This window comes from Mastomys coucha, unplaced genomic scaffold (assembly GCF_008632895.1).
Source record: "Mastomys coucha isolate ucsf_1 unplaced genomic scaffold, UCSF_Mcou_1 pScaffold18, whole genome shotgun sequence".
NCBI lineage: Eukaryota > Metazoa > Chordata > Mammalia > Rodentia > Muridae > Mastomys > Mastomys coucha.
In genome coordinates this window covers 59,722,869-59,742,917 of record NW_022196900.1, presented here as the reverse complement: position 1 = coordinate 59,742,917, position 20,049 = coordinate 59,722,869, and the positions used below count along the sequence as shown (strand labels likewise).

Below are 20,049 nucleotides of genomic sequence, written 5' to 3'. Positions count from 1 at the left end.
TATTTAATCACTATGTTCTGTTCCTCTTCATTGGTTTTGCAGTTTTCAGTCCTTGAAATAAATGGTCTGTTCCCAACACCATATCATACACCCAGATGGAGTGTAAATCCCACAATGCATTATTTTTCCTGGCTGGCGTCTTTCCAGTAAGACACAGTTACACTTCACAGAAGACACTGGTTGCAATGTTTGCTAAAGGAGAACGAACCTTCAATAAAAACATTCGAATATAAATCTTTTCTGCCACGTCTAGTTTTCCCGGGATAGTGTATTTACAGAAGTCACACATCTTACACTTCTGCAGAAATCATAGATTCGGTGTGCCCATGGATATTGGAGTCCCCAAGCAAAGATGATTGCTTTGAGTCTATTTTGTAGGGTTTTTGAGATTTGTTGCCAAAAACAGTGATGCCCATTCCACCGGGGTGATTTGGAATTGACATGTGGGGTAGCAAAGGAACGTTTGCTTCCTGATTGGATCCTGATGAGGGCAAGCTGGCCACATGGCCAGTGCTGGTCGACCCACTGGCGCTGCTTGGGGACCGACTCTTTGGAGGTGGGCAGTGTTGAATCACCCTGGGGGGTCCTGCAGGCTGGTAGTGGGCAGCGGGAAAGGCTGCGTATCCAGGAGGTATTGGGTATCCATTGATGGGAATGAAGCGTTGGTTCTGAGGTATCGCTGGGCCAATGAAACCAGCGATTTGTCCTTGGGGCGTAATCCCTTGGCTCGGGAACATGTAATTGGGAAATCGGGGATTGCTGAGGTTACTCACAGGGCTGGCACTGAGGGAGGTGGTCTGCGTGGTGGCATTTCCACCTGAGGGGGTGGTAGAGCTGGTGTGACTCGAGAGGCCCTCCCAGGATCGCAGCCGGACGTGGATGTCTTTAAAGCGTGGTCTCCTGGAAGGAATCTCATTCCAGCACTCTGTCATGAGGCTGTACATTCGCGGGGGGCAGTCTTCAGAACACGGTAACAGCTGCCGCTTCCGTACCATTTCAATCACTTCCTGATTACTAAACCCATAATATGGCTGGAGTCCAAAGCTGAAAATCTCCCACAACACAACCCCGAAAGACCAGATATCAGAATCAGAGGAGAATTTGCCGTACATGATGGCCTCAGGGGGCATCCAGCGGATGGGCAGTGAAGATTTACTCTGCACCCTATAGTAATCAGCAGAGTAAATTTCTCTGGAAAGCCCAAGGTCTGAAATCTTTACATGCAGTTGCTCTCCAATTAAAATGTTGCGAGCTGCAAGGTCCTTGTGCACGAAGAAGTGACTAGACAGGTACTCCATGCCAGCTGCAATCTGAATTGCGATGTGTAAGAAATCGCCATGGTCCAGGCTGGATTTGACTGTCCCATCTTCATCACTGCTACAGCCGACATCGGAATGTGGGGATCGCATGATGAGGAACTCGTGGAGATCTCCCTGGTTCATATACTCAAAGAGCATACACACAGGTTGTTCCTGGGTGACAGCACCGAGGAGGCATACAATATTGGGGTGGTGTAGTTCAGCCATGAGAGAGGCTTCCTGTTGAAATTCTGTCCACTGCTGGGGGTTGTTATAGTCTTTCAAGGTTTTGATAGCCACCAGCTGCGCATGGTCCATGCCTGGGAGGTAGAGATGGCCCTTGTAGATTTTTCCAAAAGTACATTCGCCCAATTCTTCCATGAATCTCACAGCAGAAAGAGGCAGCTCTTTAGCCTTGCTCTGTAAGAAAGGGAAAGTGTGGGTTAAAACCCTTACAGCAAGACATATTGACACTGAAAAGCAGGGTGGCATACATCAAAGCTGAACAGATGGGATACTTGTGCTGAAGGCAGTGGTAGAATGCTTGCCAGTCTCTGCAGAACAAGGCTTGTTTATGCAGTCCTGTCCATTATAGAACTGAAACGACTGGTGTTTCTCCCTGGAGGAGACTGAGTTTGATAACTGGTGAAGAAGCTGGGTGTAGTGGCAAAAACAAAACAAAAAACAAAAAACAAAACAAAACAAACAAGCAAACAGAAAAGGGAGGGGAGGGGACTTAGAACCAGGCCTGGTGACATTTACCTGCCGTCCTAGCAGTCAGAAAGCAGAGGTAGAACTATCAGGAATTTGATCAGAGCCTGGGCCAAATCGCAGTCTGAACAAAAGCCGGGAATGTCATTCAAGAGTTAAGAGTGCCTTCATTTGCAAAACCCTAAGTTTAATTCCTAGCCCCCCAAAGTGTGTGGGGGGTATGGAGGTGGCTACTAAATAGAATATTCTAAAGTTGTGAAAAAGAACAAGGGAGCTTTCTATGTACAGACATGGGATGGCCTCTAAAATCCTACTGCTTGGAGTTCAACATAGAAAGCAAAGCAGCTAAAATGCTGTACATAGCCTTTGTATAAAAGAGGAAATAGAGAGAACCTGTCTGCGTTTCTTTGCATATGCATAAGAAAATTTAGGAAGCTGTTAAATGGAAACTCAAAACAGCAATGGCTACTGGCAAGGATCTAAGCAGGAATTTGAAAGAAAAGGAGTACAGGTTTTTCGTCTCTTGCTCTTTTATACTTTAACGTTTTAGGACTAGATTAAATAACATTAATTAGCAGGGTAATTAAATTTAAGGCCTTGGGTTAATCTTTCCATCTGAGTAGTCAGGGATTTCTTTTCTGCTGTTATACGTCTGCCTACTATTTTGTTTACATGGGCTAGATCAGTGGTTGTCAACCTTCTTGATGCTACCACCCGTTAATAACAGTTCCTCACATAACGGTGACCCTCAACTATTACACTGTTTTTGTTGCTACTTCATATCTGCAATTCTGCTGCTGTTAGTGAATCATAATGTAAATATTCGTGTTTTCTGATTGTCTTAGGTGACTCCTGTGAATGGGCCTTTTTAGAACTAACGGGGTGGCAGCCTACAGGTTGAGATCCATTGCTATAACAGGTAGAAAGTAATTAAGTTTGCTACTGAGCGGTGTCTCGGTTCCTAAGACCATCAGAAATATGTTTTCCCATGGTCTCCGCACACAGGTTGAGAACCACTGGTTTTTTTCTGCCCCCCCCCCCCCCCCCCCCCCGCCTTTGGATCCATTGATTAAATCTAGGGCCTCATGCATGCTAAACACACACTACCACCTTGCTCTATCTGCAGCCTCTAGGCTATGATATGGTGGGAACCAATGGCCTTCCTATGGGAGAGAAGGTGTGGCCATGAGAAATGTAACCAATTACACTGACTCCCTTTGTCATAGTATGGACGATATGACTTTTTCTGGTAAGAGTAACTCAAGCTGAGTCCTTCCTGTATGACACCAAGGGAGGATTCCGATGATTGCTGATGGTAATAAAATAACCTAACGGGATCCAACAGATGCCCTGACCTTTTCAGCAGCATACTCTGTGTTAATTAATTTTAGTCCTGAACAGGATTTCCAGGTCTTGATGATAGAGAAGGGTAAGGGATCGAGCACTAAAATCTCTTAGGAAAATGAGAATCAGGACATAAATTAATGGACTCTTGGAATTAGAGCGCCCTCTCTACCCAGCTTTCAAGTTAACCCATGGTGGAAACGAATAATTCAGGGAGTTTTAAACTCAAGCAAAAGCCCTGGCTTTTGGAGTTTGCATCTTGGGTCTTCTGTTTTCTACTAATACTAGTTATTCCTGAACAGCACTTAACCAATATTAACTGACTTAACACAGGCCTGCAGGGTTAGGTCATATGTGGTAGCTGATGACCTTGATTTTTTTTTCTTTTAACTTCTCTACAGCCACCCAGAAATAGATTAAAATTTCTGAATGATTTAGATCTGCATACAGCCTTAATTAGTTCTACAGAGTCCTCGTGATTTCCTTTATTATTAATTAATTTTTTGAAAAATGTGTTCTAGGTATCTTTTGTTAGACTCTCTGTACGTTCTGGTATAGTTGTTGAGCTTCTTTTAAAAAGTTTTCTTCCAATTGATGCAGAATCCATTTGCATCTTGGCTACACCTGAGATGCTGAGTAGCCAGCCTGCAGACTGCTCTTCTCTCTAGGATGTGTGGGTAGAGGCAGAGAGAAGAGCAGGCCAAAATTCTGGGAAAAGGAAGAAAAGGGGTGACCAGGACCATAGCAATGGCCTGGCCTATCACCCTCCCCATCCCTATCCACACCCAGTCTTTGGAGCTGCCTCTCCTCCCCTAAGTTAAGCAAATACCTTTTCTCCCATTCCGCTCTGCAAGAACTCATTCTGTTATTTTACAGGTGAGGAAGGGTGAAAGAAGAAATAGAGTATGTTCAGGACACCCCTTCTGAAGCTATGGCCAGCAAGGCCAGGCAAAGTGATGGCCTGGGAGACTGAGAAGGCCTCTGAGACTTAAATGGGAGTTGGGAACAATGGCCCTGGACTCTAGGGTGCTGTAAACAGTTCTTTCTTTCTATTCACACACGTCTTGACCCAGTTGGATCTTGTCATATCTCATCAGCACGGGTAAGCTAGGCAGGCATGCAGCTAAGTATATCTTATCTAACTTACCTAAGGAAGGGTTTGCTAGAGTCACCCTAAACCAACGTGAGTGTTTGCTCTGGGAGGGAGTAGGGTAAGCCCTAAACTGGCGGAATTCAGCAAGACTTTCCTTTGAACACCTGTGCAGCAGCTAGCCTAGAAAATGGCCAGAAACACCAACTCTAAGCTTGGTTTCAGGGGAGCCATTTACACAGTGATTTGCATTTAAAAAAAATGCTCAAATTACTTGGTACAAATGAATCTTAACTACGGACCCATTTTCAAATTTTACATAAATCCTAAACTAGTTAAAAAATCATAAAACCCCTTAAAAGAAGCTGTCAGTAGACTGCTCGGAGATGGCAGGAAATTAGCTGTATTGTTAAAGAACAGATGGTTTATATTATACAAACCCTTTAGGCTAAACTTGTTTAGGTCTGGTATATTGTAAATTATATTTTAGTAATGAAAGTGAAATGACCTCGGCTTGACCTCAAGTGGGGTTTGTCTGTTTGAACCAATGCAGTGGAAAACTATGAAAGAAAATGAAGTCATAAAGTTTTGGCAGTTCAATTTTGGCTCATTTCAAGTTAAGGGGTTATAAATCTGTTTAGTTTTTGTTTGACAAGTATTTGTCATACAGGGATGTACAAAATGTAAAGAAGTGTAAAATACACACGAGGCATGGTGCCAAAGTAAACTAAGTACAAAGGCACCCTGGAAAGAACAGGGTCCTGGGCTCCTATCTCTCCATCACTCCCTCCATTAGTTAAATGACAAGATGGGCTACGTTTATTATATGCTGTAAGGCAATTAAGTACCTTAAAAACCGAAACAGGCTTTCAGTTTAAATGTTAACATTTTTACTTCTCAAAGTAAACACACATCTGCCTCAGTTCAGCTTTAAAAATTATATAACTTTTGATGGAGGGGGAGGGAAAAAGTTGATGCCGAAGTTGATACATTGGCCAGGGTCTGATAGGGCTTCTTCCCCTAGTCATTTATAGACAGCCACTGGACTATTGTGGAAATGAGCTCTTTGCAGACAAGAAAGAGAAGAGCATTTAAGTCTGGTATGTATCTGGTCTAGGTCTGGCTAAGACACAGATCCTGAGACCAGGATGATGATAATGATGGTGACCTTTTGAACTGAGGGATGAGCAGTAAGTAGGAGTGCCCCTTCTCCTGTCTCTTAATGTGTGATGTGGAACTGGTGAGCCATGGACAGAGTTCTAAAACTATTTTTCATATAGAGATGGGCACAGAGGGGTATCCAGAGTCATCTCTGTGACTATATCTTTCTACCTTGGGGAAGGTTCACCTCAGGTGAGAATCTGGTTGAAATGGTGCTCCAGGCAGGGCAGGTGACAATAGCTTGCTTTCTCTTCCTCCTTTTGCATAGGTGGCTAGATTACCCGAGGTAGTGAGATAAGATTCTATGTGGTCCCCTCCATCTATAGTACCAAGCTCACTTTAAGACTCTGTACTTCTCTGCACTGGACAGGTTTACAGTGTAGTATGGGAGCAGAAGGCAGCCTGGAGCTGTGTCTTAGTCAGGGTTTCTATTCCCACACAAACATCATGACCATGAAGCAAGTTGGGGAGGAAAGGGTTTATTCAGCTTACTTTCCACACTGCTGATGATCACCAGAGGAAGTCAGGACTGGAACTCAAGCAGGTCAGGAAGCAGGTGCTGACGCAGAGGCCATGGAGAGATGTTCCTTGCTGGCTTGCTCCTCCTGGCTTGCTCAGCCTGCTCTCTTATAGAACCCAAGACCTCCAGCCCAGGGATGGCACCACCCACAAGGGGCAATTGAGAAAATGCCCCACAGCTGGATCTCATGGCGGCACTTCCCCAACTGAAACTCCCTTCTCTGTGATAACTCCAGCCTGTGTCAAGTTGACACACAAAACCAGCCAGTACAAGCAGGAAGGGGGCTGCAAGAGTGGGTACTAATGGACAACTGAAATTCATATCCATGTGCTTACCCTGAAGCTTCTCTCTGCAGCCCCTGCCTTCTCTGTCACCCAAGGCAAAGCCCCTGGTCATGCTTTGATGACCAGGCCAACAGCAACCCCATGGTGTTTTGTTTTGTTTCAGAAGCAGATTGTACCTAAACACAAGCACTTGCCAGGGCAGAGATTTCCACACTGTGTCATTTGTGCTTGCTTATCTTGGGAGTGATGAGAGGGACTCTGGCCCTACCAAAATGAGAGGTGTAGTTTTGGTATGGGATGTAGGAAGAGGGCATTTTACCCTCTTTGGCAGCAGTTTTCTCTGAGATCTCCCTGCCTTGAGGACAGACTCCTTTCTGACTCCCAGGCACAAATCAGCACATCTCCACTAAGCAGCCATCAGATCTGCCTGGACAGTACATGTGTTTGAGCAGTTCTGACCCAAGCAAAGTGTATAAAAAAATGCTTTGGAGTGCCAGGTGGAAGAAAGTTACTGACCAGTGAATAGCTCCTGGCTTATGTTCTGTACTATAATGTATTAATATGCCTGTGGTATTAATGAGAGTCAAGGTTCTTGATATTGCTTGAGCTATGCCTTCAATATAAACCCAGTTACTTAGGATGCATTTTATTGACTGGTTATATCTTGCCACATAACTGATGCGGTTTACATTAATATACTGAATCCTATGTTAACATAGATACTAATACTCTCTAATAGCCAGAGTTCACATACCAACTGGTGTGTGAGAGGAATCATAGCCCTACATTAATGTCATAATCTCAGCTTATAGAAGTTATATATTGAATTCTAGTCATGTGCTGAACATCAAGAGCATAATTCAGGCTGATTAGGCTCCAGTGGCTGAGGAGTTGGCTAGTAGAGTCTCAGTTCAGACTTCAGAAGGCTTTTGCCAATTACTCTACCATGTTTCCTTGTCTCTCTGTCATAGGTGCTTTTTCCAAAACTGGATCCAGTCCTTATCATAGTACTCTAGGGTTCATCCTGTGATTTCTCCATTTCATGAATGATACAGTAAGACTCTCAGCAATTAGCACAACCAATTAGTACATGATGGAGCCAAAATTCAAATCCAGCTAAGTCTAATTCCAAAGTTTGAGCACTTTTCTGGAAAAGGGTGGTGGAGATTTTCCCTTAATGGCTGAAAGGGTCTCCATCTTTAAACCATGATGACTACTGGTAGGCAAATGGAATGTCCAAAGCTGAAGAATGTTCTGGTCTCGGAGTTCGACCTTATACATTGGTGTTCTGTTGATTACTGGGTACATGAACAGAACCTAGGGATAGCACCTTTGACTGAATGAGCACAAGATCCTGTGGGGGGCGGGGCAGGGCATTTAAACGGGAGGTGCCTTAGCATGTGTACTCTGCTTACCTTCAGAGCCTACCTTCTTTTCCGGCATGTTTTCTTGGTTCTTAGGTAAACATTGTTAAGTTTGTGAAACAATTGACTCCACTCATAAAACAGATATGACTACATTGTAAAAGCTCAGGTGCCAGCCATTGGGAAGATTACGGACAGTTTCAAAGGCTACAGATGAACTAAGAGGCTTCCGGCTTATGCAATCAAATTCTAGTGGGAGTTAAACACAGACTTTGCCACATTTGATCTGTATCTCTCTGAAAGGGACTTAACATGAGCATCATCTATTTTTTTTTCTCTGTAATGTAACTGTCTAGTCATGTAAGTATTTGGTGGTGACCAGTATTGATTCTGGGGGAGTTTCTTTATAATGCTCATGATAAAACTTCTTTTCTATTCAGAAATGCAACAAACAGATATCAGTATTTTCTTTTTAAAAAATAGGGATGTGTATATATGTGTGTATATGCATGAGTGCACACAAGTGCAGGTATCTGTGTTCAGAAGAGGATGTCTAATCTTTTGGATTGGAGGTGCAGGAAACTATGAACTACATAATGTAGGTGCAAGGGACTGAACTCTTATCTACTGCATGAGCAGTACATGCTCCTAACCACCATACCACCTCTGCAACCTCTGCTTTCGATCTCCAGCCACTAATTTAATGAGTGATTTCTAGTCACTAATTTTGATACCAGGTTGACCACTCTGTGGTCCTATGGGCTTATGTGTGTCAACAAACGTGAAAATTAAGACAGTGGGTGAAAAGAGTCTTTGGATCCTAGATACATATAGACCTGGGTTGGGGGGTTGGCTTTTCCTGCTGGCTGTGGGGCTTTGGGAAAATTCTAATCTCAAGCTTCATTTTATTTTTTTCACCCAAACTTAGACTCAAATGAGTTTTTTCCCAAGGAAGTTATGCAAAGTCTATGGAAATACCGCAGCTATACCTCAGTGATGAAGTACACCAGTCAGTCCTTTCATGATCCCTGTTGATGGGGCTCATTCCTCTGGAGCAGTTTCTGAACGGGGCTCTCCAGCTGAGATGAGGGAGTGGATGCCCTAATGCACTCTGGGAATGAGGTGGGAATTTATACCTCCTGGATGGACATTAGCAAAACCAAGACTTGGTTGTCTTGGTTTGGACAACCCAGTTGTCCAAAGAGTTAGGTCTATGTCTTAGCTCAGATTCTCTTGCCTCTGTTTCTTCTCAGTCGTGCTGGGGGCCTGCTGTGTCTTTTTGTTTTCTTCTAAACCCACGCTGCCCTATTCAGAGCAGCTGGCTTCAGACAAAGTTTGTAGTTATCACCAGAACCAAAAATAATAGGAATTTCTAACTACTTCTACCTGTGAGGTGCCAGGCACATTACCTCAAAGTGTCAGAAACATTCTTCTTAAGTATTATTTTTATCTTTCCTTCACAGGTGAGAAAATAAAGGTTCAGAGAAGTGTTGAGTAAGTGATTTGTTTAAGATCTCATGCCAGTAGATAATGGAGCCAAGATCTGTAATCCAATCTTTCTACCTCTTAAATCCCAGCTCTTTGAAGACTATCATGCTACAATCCTAGCAATACGCTGGGGTTGTGTGTGTGTGTGTGTGTGTGTGTGTATGTGTGTGTGTGTGTGTGTGTTTGGCTAGAACAGTTAGGCACAGACCATGGGGACTCTGGGGTGCCAGATGAAATTTAGAGCTTGAGATTGGTTCTTCCAAGTTGGTAAGTCGTTCTACCCATGAGCAGCTACAGGCCCACCAGAGAATAAAATGAGACACAGAAAACAGAAAATAGATGTTTCCTCCAGGGAAGTGAAGAAGCAACAGAAAGGGAAATGAAAGGAAGGAGACAGGAGAAAAGACAAGGGGAAGGAATTGTAAGGTACAGTTAAGACTGGCAGATGCTTCTGCGACATTCAAGGGGATGGGGACATGGAGGGGACACTGCATTAAGACACACCATCAATGGGGCCCAGAAGCTGTCTCAATAGGAGGATTTGGAAGACTAGGTGGAGAATGCTATTTTATACATATAAAATATATATATATATATGTATATATATATGTATATGTGTGTATATATGTATATATTTATATATAGCATATATAAATACCCATTATATATATGAGTATTTAGCCCGCAAGCATGTCTGTGCACCACCATTTGCATGCCTGGTGTTCATGGAAGCCAGAAAAAGGCATTAAATGCCCTGGAACTGGAGTTACCAGTGGTTCTGCGATGCCATGTGGGTGCTAGGAATTGAAGCCAGTTCCTCTGTAAGAGCAGCTTGTACTCTTAGGTGCTGAACCGTATCTCCTGCCTCTGACTGGGAAAGTTATCAAGAACAGTTTGTTGCTAAATGATGTGACACCCAGAAAGGACAGGTGTAGCCAGACCACAGCAGGGCTTTGGAAACCTAGCAAAAGAGATGGGTCCAAATATGTAGACAACAAAGCTCAGGACATTCAGCCACTACCTTGGCAGAAGAGCAAAGATAGAAGTGTGGCCTGGAAGTTAAAAAAAAACGGAGCAGCTGGCAAGAGATGGGAGTAGGGGGGTGGGGGTTCATCTGAAGCTTCCAGCTTCAGAAAGCTAGGCAGCTCCTGCTCTCTCATTAGGCAGGAGGTGGAGGGATTTGACCCTGGAGCTACTTGGTCTTGGGCTGCAAGCTGCCTAGGCCTAGCCTCCTCTTCTGCCATTCTTAATTTCCCACCTTCCAGCCTCCACCCTGCCTAACTAATCTTGGGCAGGAGAGGAGGCAGGAGAGGAGGCTAGATGTCCTCTGTCCCTGCTGAGGAACATATTCCAGACTCTCTCTCTCCACACACAGAGAGGATGGTCTGCTTTTGAGGACTGAGAGGGTTTTGGGAAGTGGAGGCAGAGGGAAAGAATCAGGGAGAAGAGAAGTCACTTTCCAGGTTCCTCGTTTTCTATATAGTACTGCACCAAACCAAAGAACCAAAGAAATAAAACGACCGAAACTCCCATAAACTATAGCATTCATAAATATGGAAAAATCCTGTTTACTTTGGGCACCGCTTGAAAACACATTAAAAAATTAATCAGCTTGAAATCTTTTGCTGCGGGGAGAGGTGGGGTGAGGTGGGTGGGGGAAGGAGGGAAAATGAACAAACAGGGCTCTTCCCCCAGGCTCTGCACCATGAGAGGGTGGACCCAGGGAGAATGTCCCATCGCCTCCTGTCTGCCCAGGCCTCTGCTAAGCCACCTCTCTGGTGAACTGGGGGCTATCAAGGGCTTTTTTTTTTTTCAGTATCCCACCCTACTTCTGGGGCCCAGGCCAACCTCACAGCCAGTCTGTCTCCTGAGGCTGCTTACTGTCTTCAGGAAAGGGGGATGGGTTTCTAATCTCCAGGAGAAGTCTCTCCTTAATCCAAACACTGAGGGAGGATTTCAGCAGTTCCACCAGTGAGGAAAGAGGAAATAGTTTCTGCCCTGAAAGGCACATTCAGGTGAATAAATAAGAATAATGGGGGTCTCTCTCTTTTTTTAAAACAGGACAAGGAAAAAGTTGAAGAAGGCCGGGGCAGGCCAGTATCAACCCCTCAATCCCTTTTCACCCCTGGCTCCAAATGTCCTCTCTGTTTGGCTCTGCTAGTGTTCTTGGTCCCACCACTTTCCCCTTCTTTCTTATGTGTGTCTCTTCCTCATAGAATTTTAAAGGCACATGCAATAATTATGTGGCAGTGACTTTCAAATGAAGTCTTAGAGATTGTTTACCCTTACGAATTTTCCCTTTGTGCTTCTTTCAGGAAAGGCACTCGGAAAGAACCAAAACAACTTCAAAACCCAGAGTCAAATCTCTTAGGACAGTAATCAGGAGAAAGAGAGCATTATTTTGTCGCTTCTTCCCCTCTCCCCCAGCACAGTCAAGTACTTGAACCAGCCCTACTTCCTGGCTTGGTCCAGAAGAGCTTGTGAAGCATTTGGTGGCTAACTTCCAAATCCCGTATTGGAGACATCCCCACACTGGGAAATTTTGCAAGGAACACATCAAAAATTAGTCAGACACAATGAAAACAACGGCTACCCCCCATCGAGTCCATACCAATATCTCTTACATTTGTCTCTTTGATCATGGAGGGTGGAGAAGGGTTATTACTCTGGACACATCTATATGTTCCTCCTGGCGCTGGGTTACATCACTTTTAACTCTGGCCTCCTCAAGCTTTCTGAGAAGCCAGGGGTGGCCAGTCTCTGGCTACCCAGCATAGACTGGCCAAGGGTGTCTACCGTTCCTTTCTTCCCACTTTTATGAACAAATTACTTTGCAAAAACTTTATGAGTTGTTGAAACCAAGTGTTTAGAGTTGGAAAATCTTCTATTCACATTTTATACCCACAGATTATTGAGCCCTTGAGAGTGACTGTGATGTTTCACTGTTGTTTTTTTTTTTTGGGGGGGGTCTAGGTTCCCACATTTATACACCAGCATAATAGTATCTACTTTATGTAATACTTATGAAGATCAAATGTCATGGAAATAAAAGCTCCTAGTGTTAGCAGCCAATCACCCACAGACAGCTGAAAGGGACATCCGCAACAATGTCAGCAAGCAGGCATCTTCCTAGCCAGCTCCTGAGGGACTGGTGAAAACAAGGCATATCATCACTAGCTGCCCAGAGGTTACACATTGACCAATGGCCTCTTGTGCGTGTGCCACCACTCAATTAAAAAGCCCCATTTCCCTTCCCGGACTCATTTTTCCCTTACTCCTCCCCCCTCAGGCAGCCTCTGCCCCCTTTCCTTGTGATAAATCTCCCAGGAGACCTGTTACATGGTGTGATTTTGTTGCCATTCACCACCTACTTCCATCACTCAGTACATACATTTTGGTAATTTGTATCAATCTCTATGTACTAACATTCTCTGTTTATACCACAGAGGCATTCTTTATTTGAAAAAACTGTTAATTTGGAGATTCCTGCTTCTTAGAGACTGTGGGTTACAAGCAAGCTTCCACTAAGAATGGAATTCAGGTAATGAGCAAGGCTAATCTACAAAATGGATATATTTATTTTCTGAATGGAATTCACTTTCCCATGGATTCTAGAACGGTGGTCAGGACTGTGTCCCCAGGACAGTGGCTACTGCATGCTGTGCCCATTGTAACCAACTAATTGAGTGACACAGAAATGATAGGAAAGAAACTCCCAGAGCAACGGCTGTTGCATGGAAATCTTCATATATAAAAGTGCCCGCAAAAACCCACTGTTCCTCTGAGAATGTGCACACCAATACCAGCCTCTTCTCTTTCCTTCTCTCTTGTAGTAGTATTAAGTGAAAATGGAGTATAACATGACATTAAATACTACAATGCATGCATACCAGTTAGCCAGAATCTGGGATTTCAAAAGCATCAAACCTTGATTCTCACCACCCTGAGTCTACATGACATGAACTGATCTCTAAGGCATTAAATTTATATTTCTTTTTTTAAACCAGTGGTAGGCTAGCTGACACACCTACCTGCGGAGGATATGGAGACTGAAATGGCCACTTCCTATAGTCAGACAGCACTTCCAGAGAAGTGAGGGAACATCAACCCACCCACAAAACCTTCAACCTGAAATTTGTCCTGCCTAGAAGATGCACAGGAATAAAGATGGGACTTCGGGAACAGGCAACCAATGACTGCCCCAACTTGAGACCCATCCCATGTGGGAGAGTCAGCCCTTGACACTATTAATGATACTCTGCTATGCTTGCAGACAGGAACCTAGAATGACCATCTCCTGAGAGGCTTTATGGAGCAGCAGATAGAAACACAGACACCCACAGCTAAACATCAGGCAGAGTTCAAAGAGTCTTGTGGAAGAGTTGCAGATAGAATTGAACAAACCATAGGGGTCAAAGCCCACCACAAGAAAATCTACATAATCAACTAACTTGGGATCATGGGAGCTTACAGAGACTGAACCATCAATGAAAGAAGATGCTGAGACTAGACCTGGGTCCTACACATTAGTCTTCATGTGGGTCCCCTAGCAATTGGAACAGAGACTGTCTCGGACTCTGTTGCCTGCCATTGGATTCCCTGCCTGTTTGGCCATCAGTAGAGAGGATGTGCCTAGCTAGTCCTGCTGCCAATGGATGTCCCAGAGCAGGGTTGTACCTAAGGGGTACTTCTCTTTCTCTGAGGAAAAGGGGAGAGGGTAACTGGGGGAGGGATTTGAAAGGGTAGGACTGGGAGGAAATGGAGGGAGAGGGGCTGCCATCAGTTTGTGAAAGTGAATGAATAAATAAATTAATGAAAAAATAATGAAAAATATTTTAAATAAAAAATAAGTGGTAGAAATTTATACTTAACTAGTGAGTAGTGGTTTAGCTTAAGAAATAATGTTTAAAAGTGATTTTTTTCACATTTAAAGAATCTGAAAACCAACAAATACGACTTTGTAGCTGCAAATGTGTTTTGAAGACTGTTTTTAAAAAAAACTTTTACAACATGAAGCAAAATAAAATAAATAATATGAGATGTGATAGTCTCCATAATTCTACTATACGGAGTAAGCAAGAAGATGAGTTAATGTGAGTGTGAAGGCATTGGGTTTCCTTAAAGTTTATTATCAAGGTCAAAAGAATAATGTGGTCCCTAACACAGAGAGGAGCCAAATTGTTGCTCCTTGCGTGGTCCTCTGGAGTTGGAACAAGATGAGAAGCCAAGCATTTGGAAGCAGGAGCTCTAAACTGTTGGAATGCATCTCTGCAGAAGGGCCTGGAACTGAGACGCTAGCCTTCTTGAGAGGGAGTGTTGTTGGACCACAGTGCAGGATCTAGAATAGCAGCTGCATTCAGAGCAAAACCAGCAACTCTGGGATCTCACCAGGACCTCAAGCAGCCTACATGTTGAAAGATGTCTTGGAAAAGCAACAAGAAGGGGGAGGGAATGTAGCAGAGAGGGGTAAGGTTCAGGTGGACTATCATAGAACAACTTCAAAGAGGACCAGGAGGAAAACAATTCTATTAAAAGATGCTTTAAGCAAAGGGAAATAGATTTAAATTAGGCATTAAAAAGATTTCTTAAAAAAGTCATAGTAAAAAGTACATGGCATATAATTTACTGTCTTAATCATTCAAAATTATATAGTATAGTGTAACAGATTTCTATATTCATTCCATGTACCATAAAACAGGCAAGTTTGTAAACAGTGTTAGATCTCTCTTTTCTTTCACTTTGGTTAAAAGAGCATGGAATTCTTTTCTTTGAATTGGAAAACCAGCTCACACTCTGAGCCCTGTGGGCCTGGCAGAGAGCCCTTCTGGCCAGTTGGCTCCAGTGCAGGGCTGTGGTCTGGCTTGCCCCACACTCCTGAGCTGTCCCTGGCCAAGGCAGTTACATGGTTCTCTGTGTTTGCTGAACTCTGACCACGTCTCTCCTCTGGTTTAAGCGGGAGGGCTGCAGCAGGTCACTCTCCCTTGATGTATGCCACCCATCTTACCTTGGGCTTGTATGCATTGAGCATGGACATCTCTACATTCTGTCCTCTGACAGGTTTTGGCTGCCTCTGGACTGGTGGTGACGAAGACTTCTGGTTATTGCGGCACACACAGATGAAGAAGAAGAGGAAGGCAATAGCCAGGGGAATGGCCACACTTGGCACCAGAATGTACAAGATTTCCATTTTATTCTTCTCTTTGGAATCTTTGGAATCTGGGTACAGAAAAAAAAAAGGCAAGTGTTATACTGGTTAAAACAAAAATGTATAATATTACATTGCAAAGTTTAAACGATTTATTCTATACACACAAATTCACAGTGAGAGACAAAGAATCTAATACTTATTATGATTTGTTTCTATCAAACCCTCAACATAGTTTACTGAAGTTTAAAAGTTTAAAGTTCAAAATGTTTGAAAATCGCAGATGGACATTATGAGGATTCTAGATGTATGAGGGGACCTCTGATATTCCCCTTCTCCAGCAGCCAACCTGCATTTCTCTCACACCTTAGAAGTTAAATGACATGTGAACTTACTGTGTGTAAGTGTATATAATGTGTATATGAAGCCTTAATGCAGACCACGAGGCTCTTCTCCATTGGCTGTTAGCCCAGATCAAGCACCACAGAGTGGTGCTCCTGAGTTTCGAGGTGCCCCTGCCTTGGGTATTAGGGCTATGCAGGGCCGGCCCTGAATCTTCCAGGAGCAACAGGACTGCAGAATCCTGGTCCCCACTTCAGAAGGTACTGCCTTGAGAATGTGAGGGCCTGGAGGCAGGCTGGGTTCAGTGTCTGGCAAGCTGCGCAACTGAAGCTAATCATTTGGCAATCTGGGTCTCACTTTCTCTCATCTAGAGGGGAAGCGAGTGTTCTGGAGGGTGTCTACAAGTCCCTCCAACACAGAAGTGCTGTATAACTTGACACTTTTTGAAACCCCAGAATTGGTCTTGAATGGTTTCATATGAACCCAGTAACTGCAAGTGCTAGCACTTTGAAGTATATTTTTGAAATCTTATACATCCATTTTTACTATTGCTTGGCAAAGAATTTAATATATATAGAAGGATATGGGGTATGCCTTTCTTTTTATTAATTTGAACCTGACCAGTAAAGCCAAAAGCTTTGGGCATATGTCATCATTAATGAATTATTTGTCTGGTAAAATAAACACACGAGTTATGGGATGGTAATTAGAGGGGTTACAATAATGACATACCCTAACCACCAAGATCAGCTGTCTTTCTTTAGCAAAACCCAAAGTGTGAACATTCTGACTGACACAAAATTCAGAGAAGCTTATTTACTCTGTGGAAGAATCAACACACTTCCATTCAGCCATCCTTCCACTCCTTCAACAAGTGTGAGCCACTGTGCGCCAAGAGCTGGTCTTGAAACTAAGAGTGTAGAATGAATTACTGCATCCCCTCTGTGTTTAAGAATCTCAGTCTTATAAGGAAATAGAGACAGTGTTATTATAATACACTGTTGTAAGTGCAGATGCAGAAGTATAAACAAAATGACAATGGGACCCCAAGAGGGTCCCTTTAAACAAAGAGGTCTCTAGGAAATAGTCTCTACTTTTTCACTTTCTTTGAGACCTCTTTGGTGAGATACCACAATACTTAGCCTTCTCAAATACGTTTAGCATGTAACCTCGGGAAGGAGCCCCTTCAACTAGATTTTGAGAACATTCATTTTGTGTTAACACTCCTGAAGGCTTGGGGAAGGATATATATCTGGCGATCGAGCACAATAAAAATAGCCTTTTTACTGTATTTACTTTTCTACTGGCACAAGTCATGCTTCCTATCACCATTATGATGAACTGGGGACTTTTCAAAATGAACTCATTTTATGGTGACAACCAACTTCATGGGAAAAGCAACACACATACCCCTATTTTTATAATGAAGAATCCGAAGGCCAGAATAGCTAAGCTACTTGCTAGCCTGAGGAGATATATATATATATCTCCTCAGGAATATATATGGCAGGTCAAAGGCTGGGTGGCTCCCAATAACATTTGCTCCATGCCCTCAGCTCTAGCATGACCCTATGCTACCAATGGTTGAATGCTTGATTGTGTGCCCCTATGTTCTCATGGTAGGAGCCATGAGAGGAACCTACAAGGTAGGGAGTGTGGCATCAAAGTTCTAAGCTCTCCACTTTCTACTGTGATGTGCAAATAGCAAACCTGGGAACTGCTGGGACTCACACTAACACTATAATTTTCTCTAATGGTGATTGTGTTTGTATGTCTGGGGATAGATGAATGGAGGAATACACATCACAGGGTCTAGTGTGAAAATATGTAACCACACACCGTGTGCACATAGGTTAGAGGCAATTTGGCAGAGTAGAGGAAGCACATATTTTAAAGTCAGATACTTTTGAATACTGTCCTTGTCATCATTGAGGTCAAGTTGAGCCAGCTTAACCATGCTATGTATATGCCATGATATGTAAACAAACAAACAAAAAAAAACCCTACAGACTTTATAGATTGCTGTAAACATAATCATATGGAAAGTACCTGTTTTAATGCCTGTTGCAACTCAAGTGTTTTCCCTTAGAGACAAGAGGATTGTGGGATAACCATTCAAAGCTGGAAAGTCCAAATAACCTTAAGCAAGAATCACCCTCTCTGATCTCCACCTCTTCCTGTATTAAACAGGTATAATAATAGCTAGTTTCCCAATCTTATTTGGTTCATGTAAGACTCAAATGGGATCAGGTTCATGAAAGAACCCTGGATAATTGAAAATTGCTATTCGGTTGTTGGATGCTATATTATTAACATTATAGAATTTCTCTGTGTGAGCGGGTGATCCCTGCTGTTATTCTTGGATTTTCTGTGAAATCATTATGAGCGTAACGATTACAAAAGGAATGAGGCTAATTTACTACTAATGTAATGCTAGTTATTTCTCCAGCCCAGAGTTTTAGCAACAAGAGAAAGTAGAGTCTCACCTGTCTGCCAACAAAGGAATCTATTCTACATTCATTCTCTATCAGATTAGGCACGGAAGGAAGGCCTTTTATTGTAAATGGGCGGTCTGGGAAAATGCTCCTGTGGGTCTGCTGAAGAATAAACTTCAAGAGGCTAAATCCTTTTAACACAGCCAGACTTGGCTCCTCTGCTTACACAGAGGATTCACGAGCACAGCAGGCAGAGCCTTCTTGCCAAGTGCAACAGTCCCAAGGGACAATAGGTGGTCATGTTGGGAGAGATGGAAGATGGGGTCAGAGTACCCCAAGACTTCAAAGCCATCCCTCCCAGATTGCTACTGTAAGGGGATCCAGTCTCGGCAGCAGCAGCAACAGCAACAACAACAACAACAAAAAACCTTAAAAAAAAAGATGCTCCATAGAACAGCAAACAGCCTTTGGGAAAAAATTATAAAACTATCTACTACCTGGGAATTACATTAAAAAATTCTTGTATAGTGTGTGTGTGTGTGTGTGTGTGTGTGTGTGTGTGTGTGTGTGTATTTGTGTCACAGTATACCTTTAGAGTCAAGAGAATGGAGGAAATTGGTCCTTTCCTTAAACTTTGTTGATCCTGGGAATCAAACTCAGGTCTTCAGGCTTGATGCTAAGTGCCTTTACTGGCTGATCGGCTGATTGTTTCTCCTGGCCCTGCCTGGCCATTATAATTTAAACAGTTTCACTCCTCATTTTAACCTGGCACTTTAGCATGACTTTAATTTACACATTGAGACCTTGAAGACCTTGAAGGTGAGCAAGGATAAATGATACACAAAAGCTAGACCCTAGCAGAGTACTCTGCCACCAACACTGCCATGCTTCCTAAACTAAGACACAGTTACCCACAGTATCAAGATGGGGATGATGGTCATCATTTGGATTCCAAGATTCCCTATCAGTGAGGATTCCTATCTATGGGGATCAGACTTGGCGCAAACACACACTGCACACTGGAACAAAGGCCATTGTTTTTAGTATTCACTTGAAAGAGTATCAGACCTCTCAAATGCACTGCAGAGAAATTGGCTAGAAATTAGAATGGTGAAGATTTTTAAAACTTTAGGATAACTTTAAAAATCACACACACTTTTTACATCATGTTGAGTACTTGGGATTTTTGGAACTAGCAATATAGTCAAGACCACATGGTTAATTTTCTTTAAAAAAAAAAAAAAAAACCAACAGCTTGGTATCACACACCTGACATTCCTATTTTATTTTTACAATGCTATTCAATACTTTGATTAGTAACTAATATAATGGAGAAAATACCTTTAAAAAAACTCAGGTGCTTAAATCAAGGCAAACATGATTTATTATTTAAGAGGGACTTTTGTAAAGTGAAATTAACATTTGACATGTAACCCTTGAGTTAAAACAAAATGCACTGATTTTAAACAACAAAGGTGAGAAGAAATTATATAGAACCTTAGAATTCAAAGGAAATGAAATGAGTCTTAGTGAGTCATCTAAAAAAAGTCGTAAAAACCATAGAAAACAGGAATCACTGCCATGTATCTGAAAACTATGGAATAAGTGAGTACATGACATGCAGATAGCTGCATAGGAGATATTTTAATATAGACCTAGGAGCCAAGGAAAAAGGAACCATAATTAGGTCTTCAGTTGGCAGGCATGCCCAGCATTTAAGCCCCTGACTTGAGGCTAGAAACACCCGGAACGTACTGTTTATTCTCAGATGAATCCTGTGTTCAAAAGTGGAATAGCTCCTATCAAGGACAAAACTGATCCCTCTGCAGTCAACGTCTTATTTACACTAAGGGAATGCAGCCCGTTT

The 20,049-nt window shown here is 42.9% G+C and overlaps 1 protein-coding gene across 1 annotated transcript in view; it reads right to left on the bottom strand.

Annotated features, from left to right (window-relative positions):
- Positions 1–20,049, bottom strand: part of Ror1 (receptor tyrosine kinase like orphan receptor 1) — a 357,307-nt gene continuing 337,258 nt past the window's right edge. The window contains exons 8-9 of the mRNA XM_031377942.1: positions 15,265–15,476; positions 1–1,718 (exon numbers count right to left, since the gene is read on the bottom strand). Of these exons, the coding sequence (XP_031233802.1) occupies positions 291–1,718; positions 15,265–15,476 (1,640 nt within the window). The 3' untranslated portion in view covers positions 1–290. The remainder of the gene's footprint in view (positions 1,719–15,264; positions 15,477–20,049) is intronic.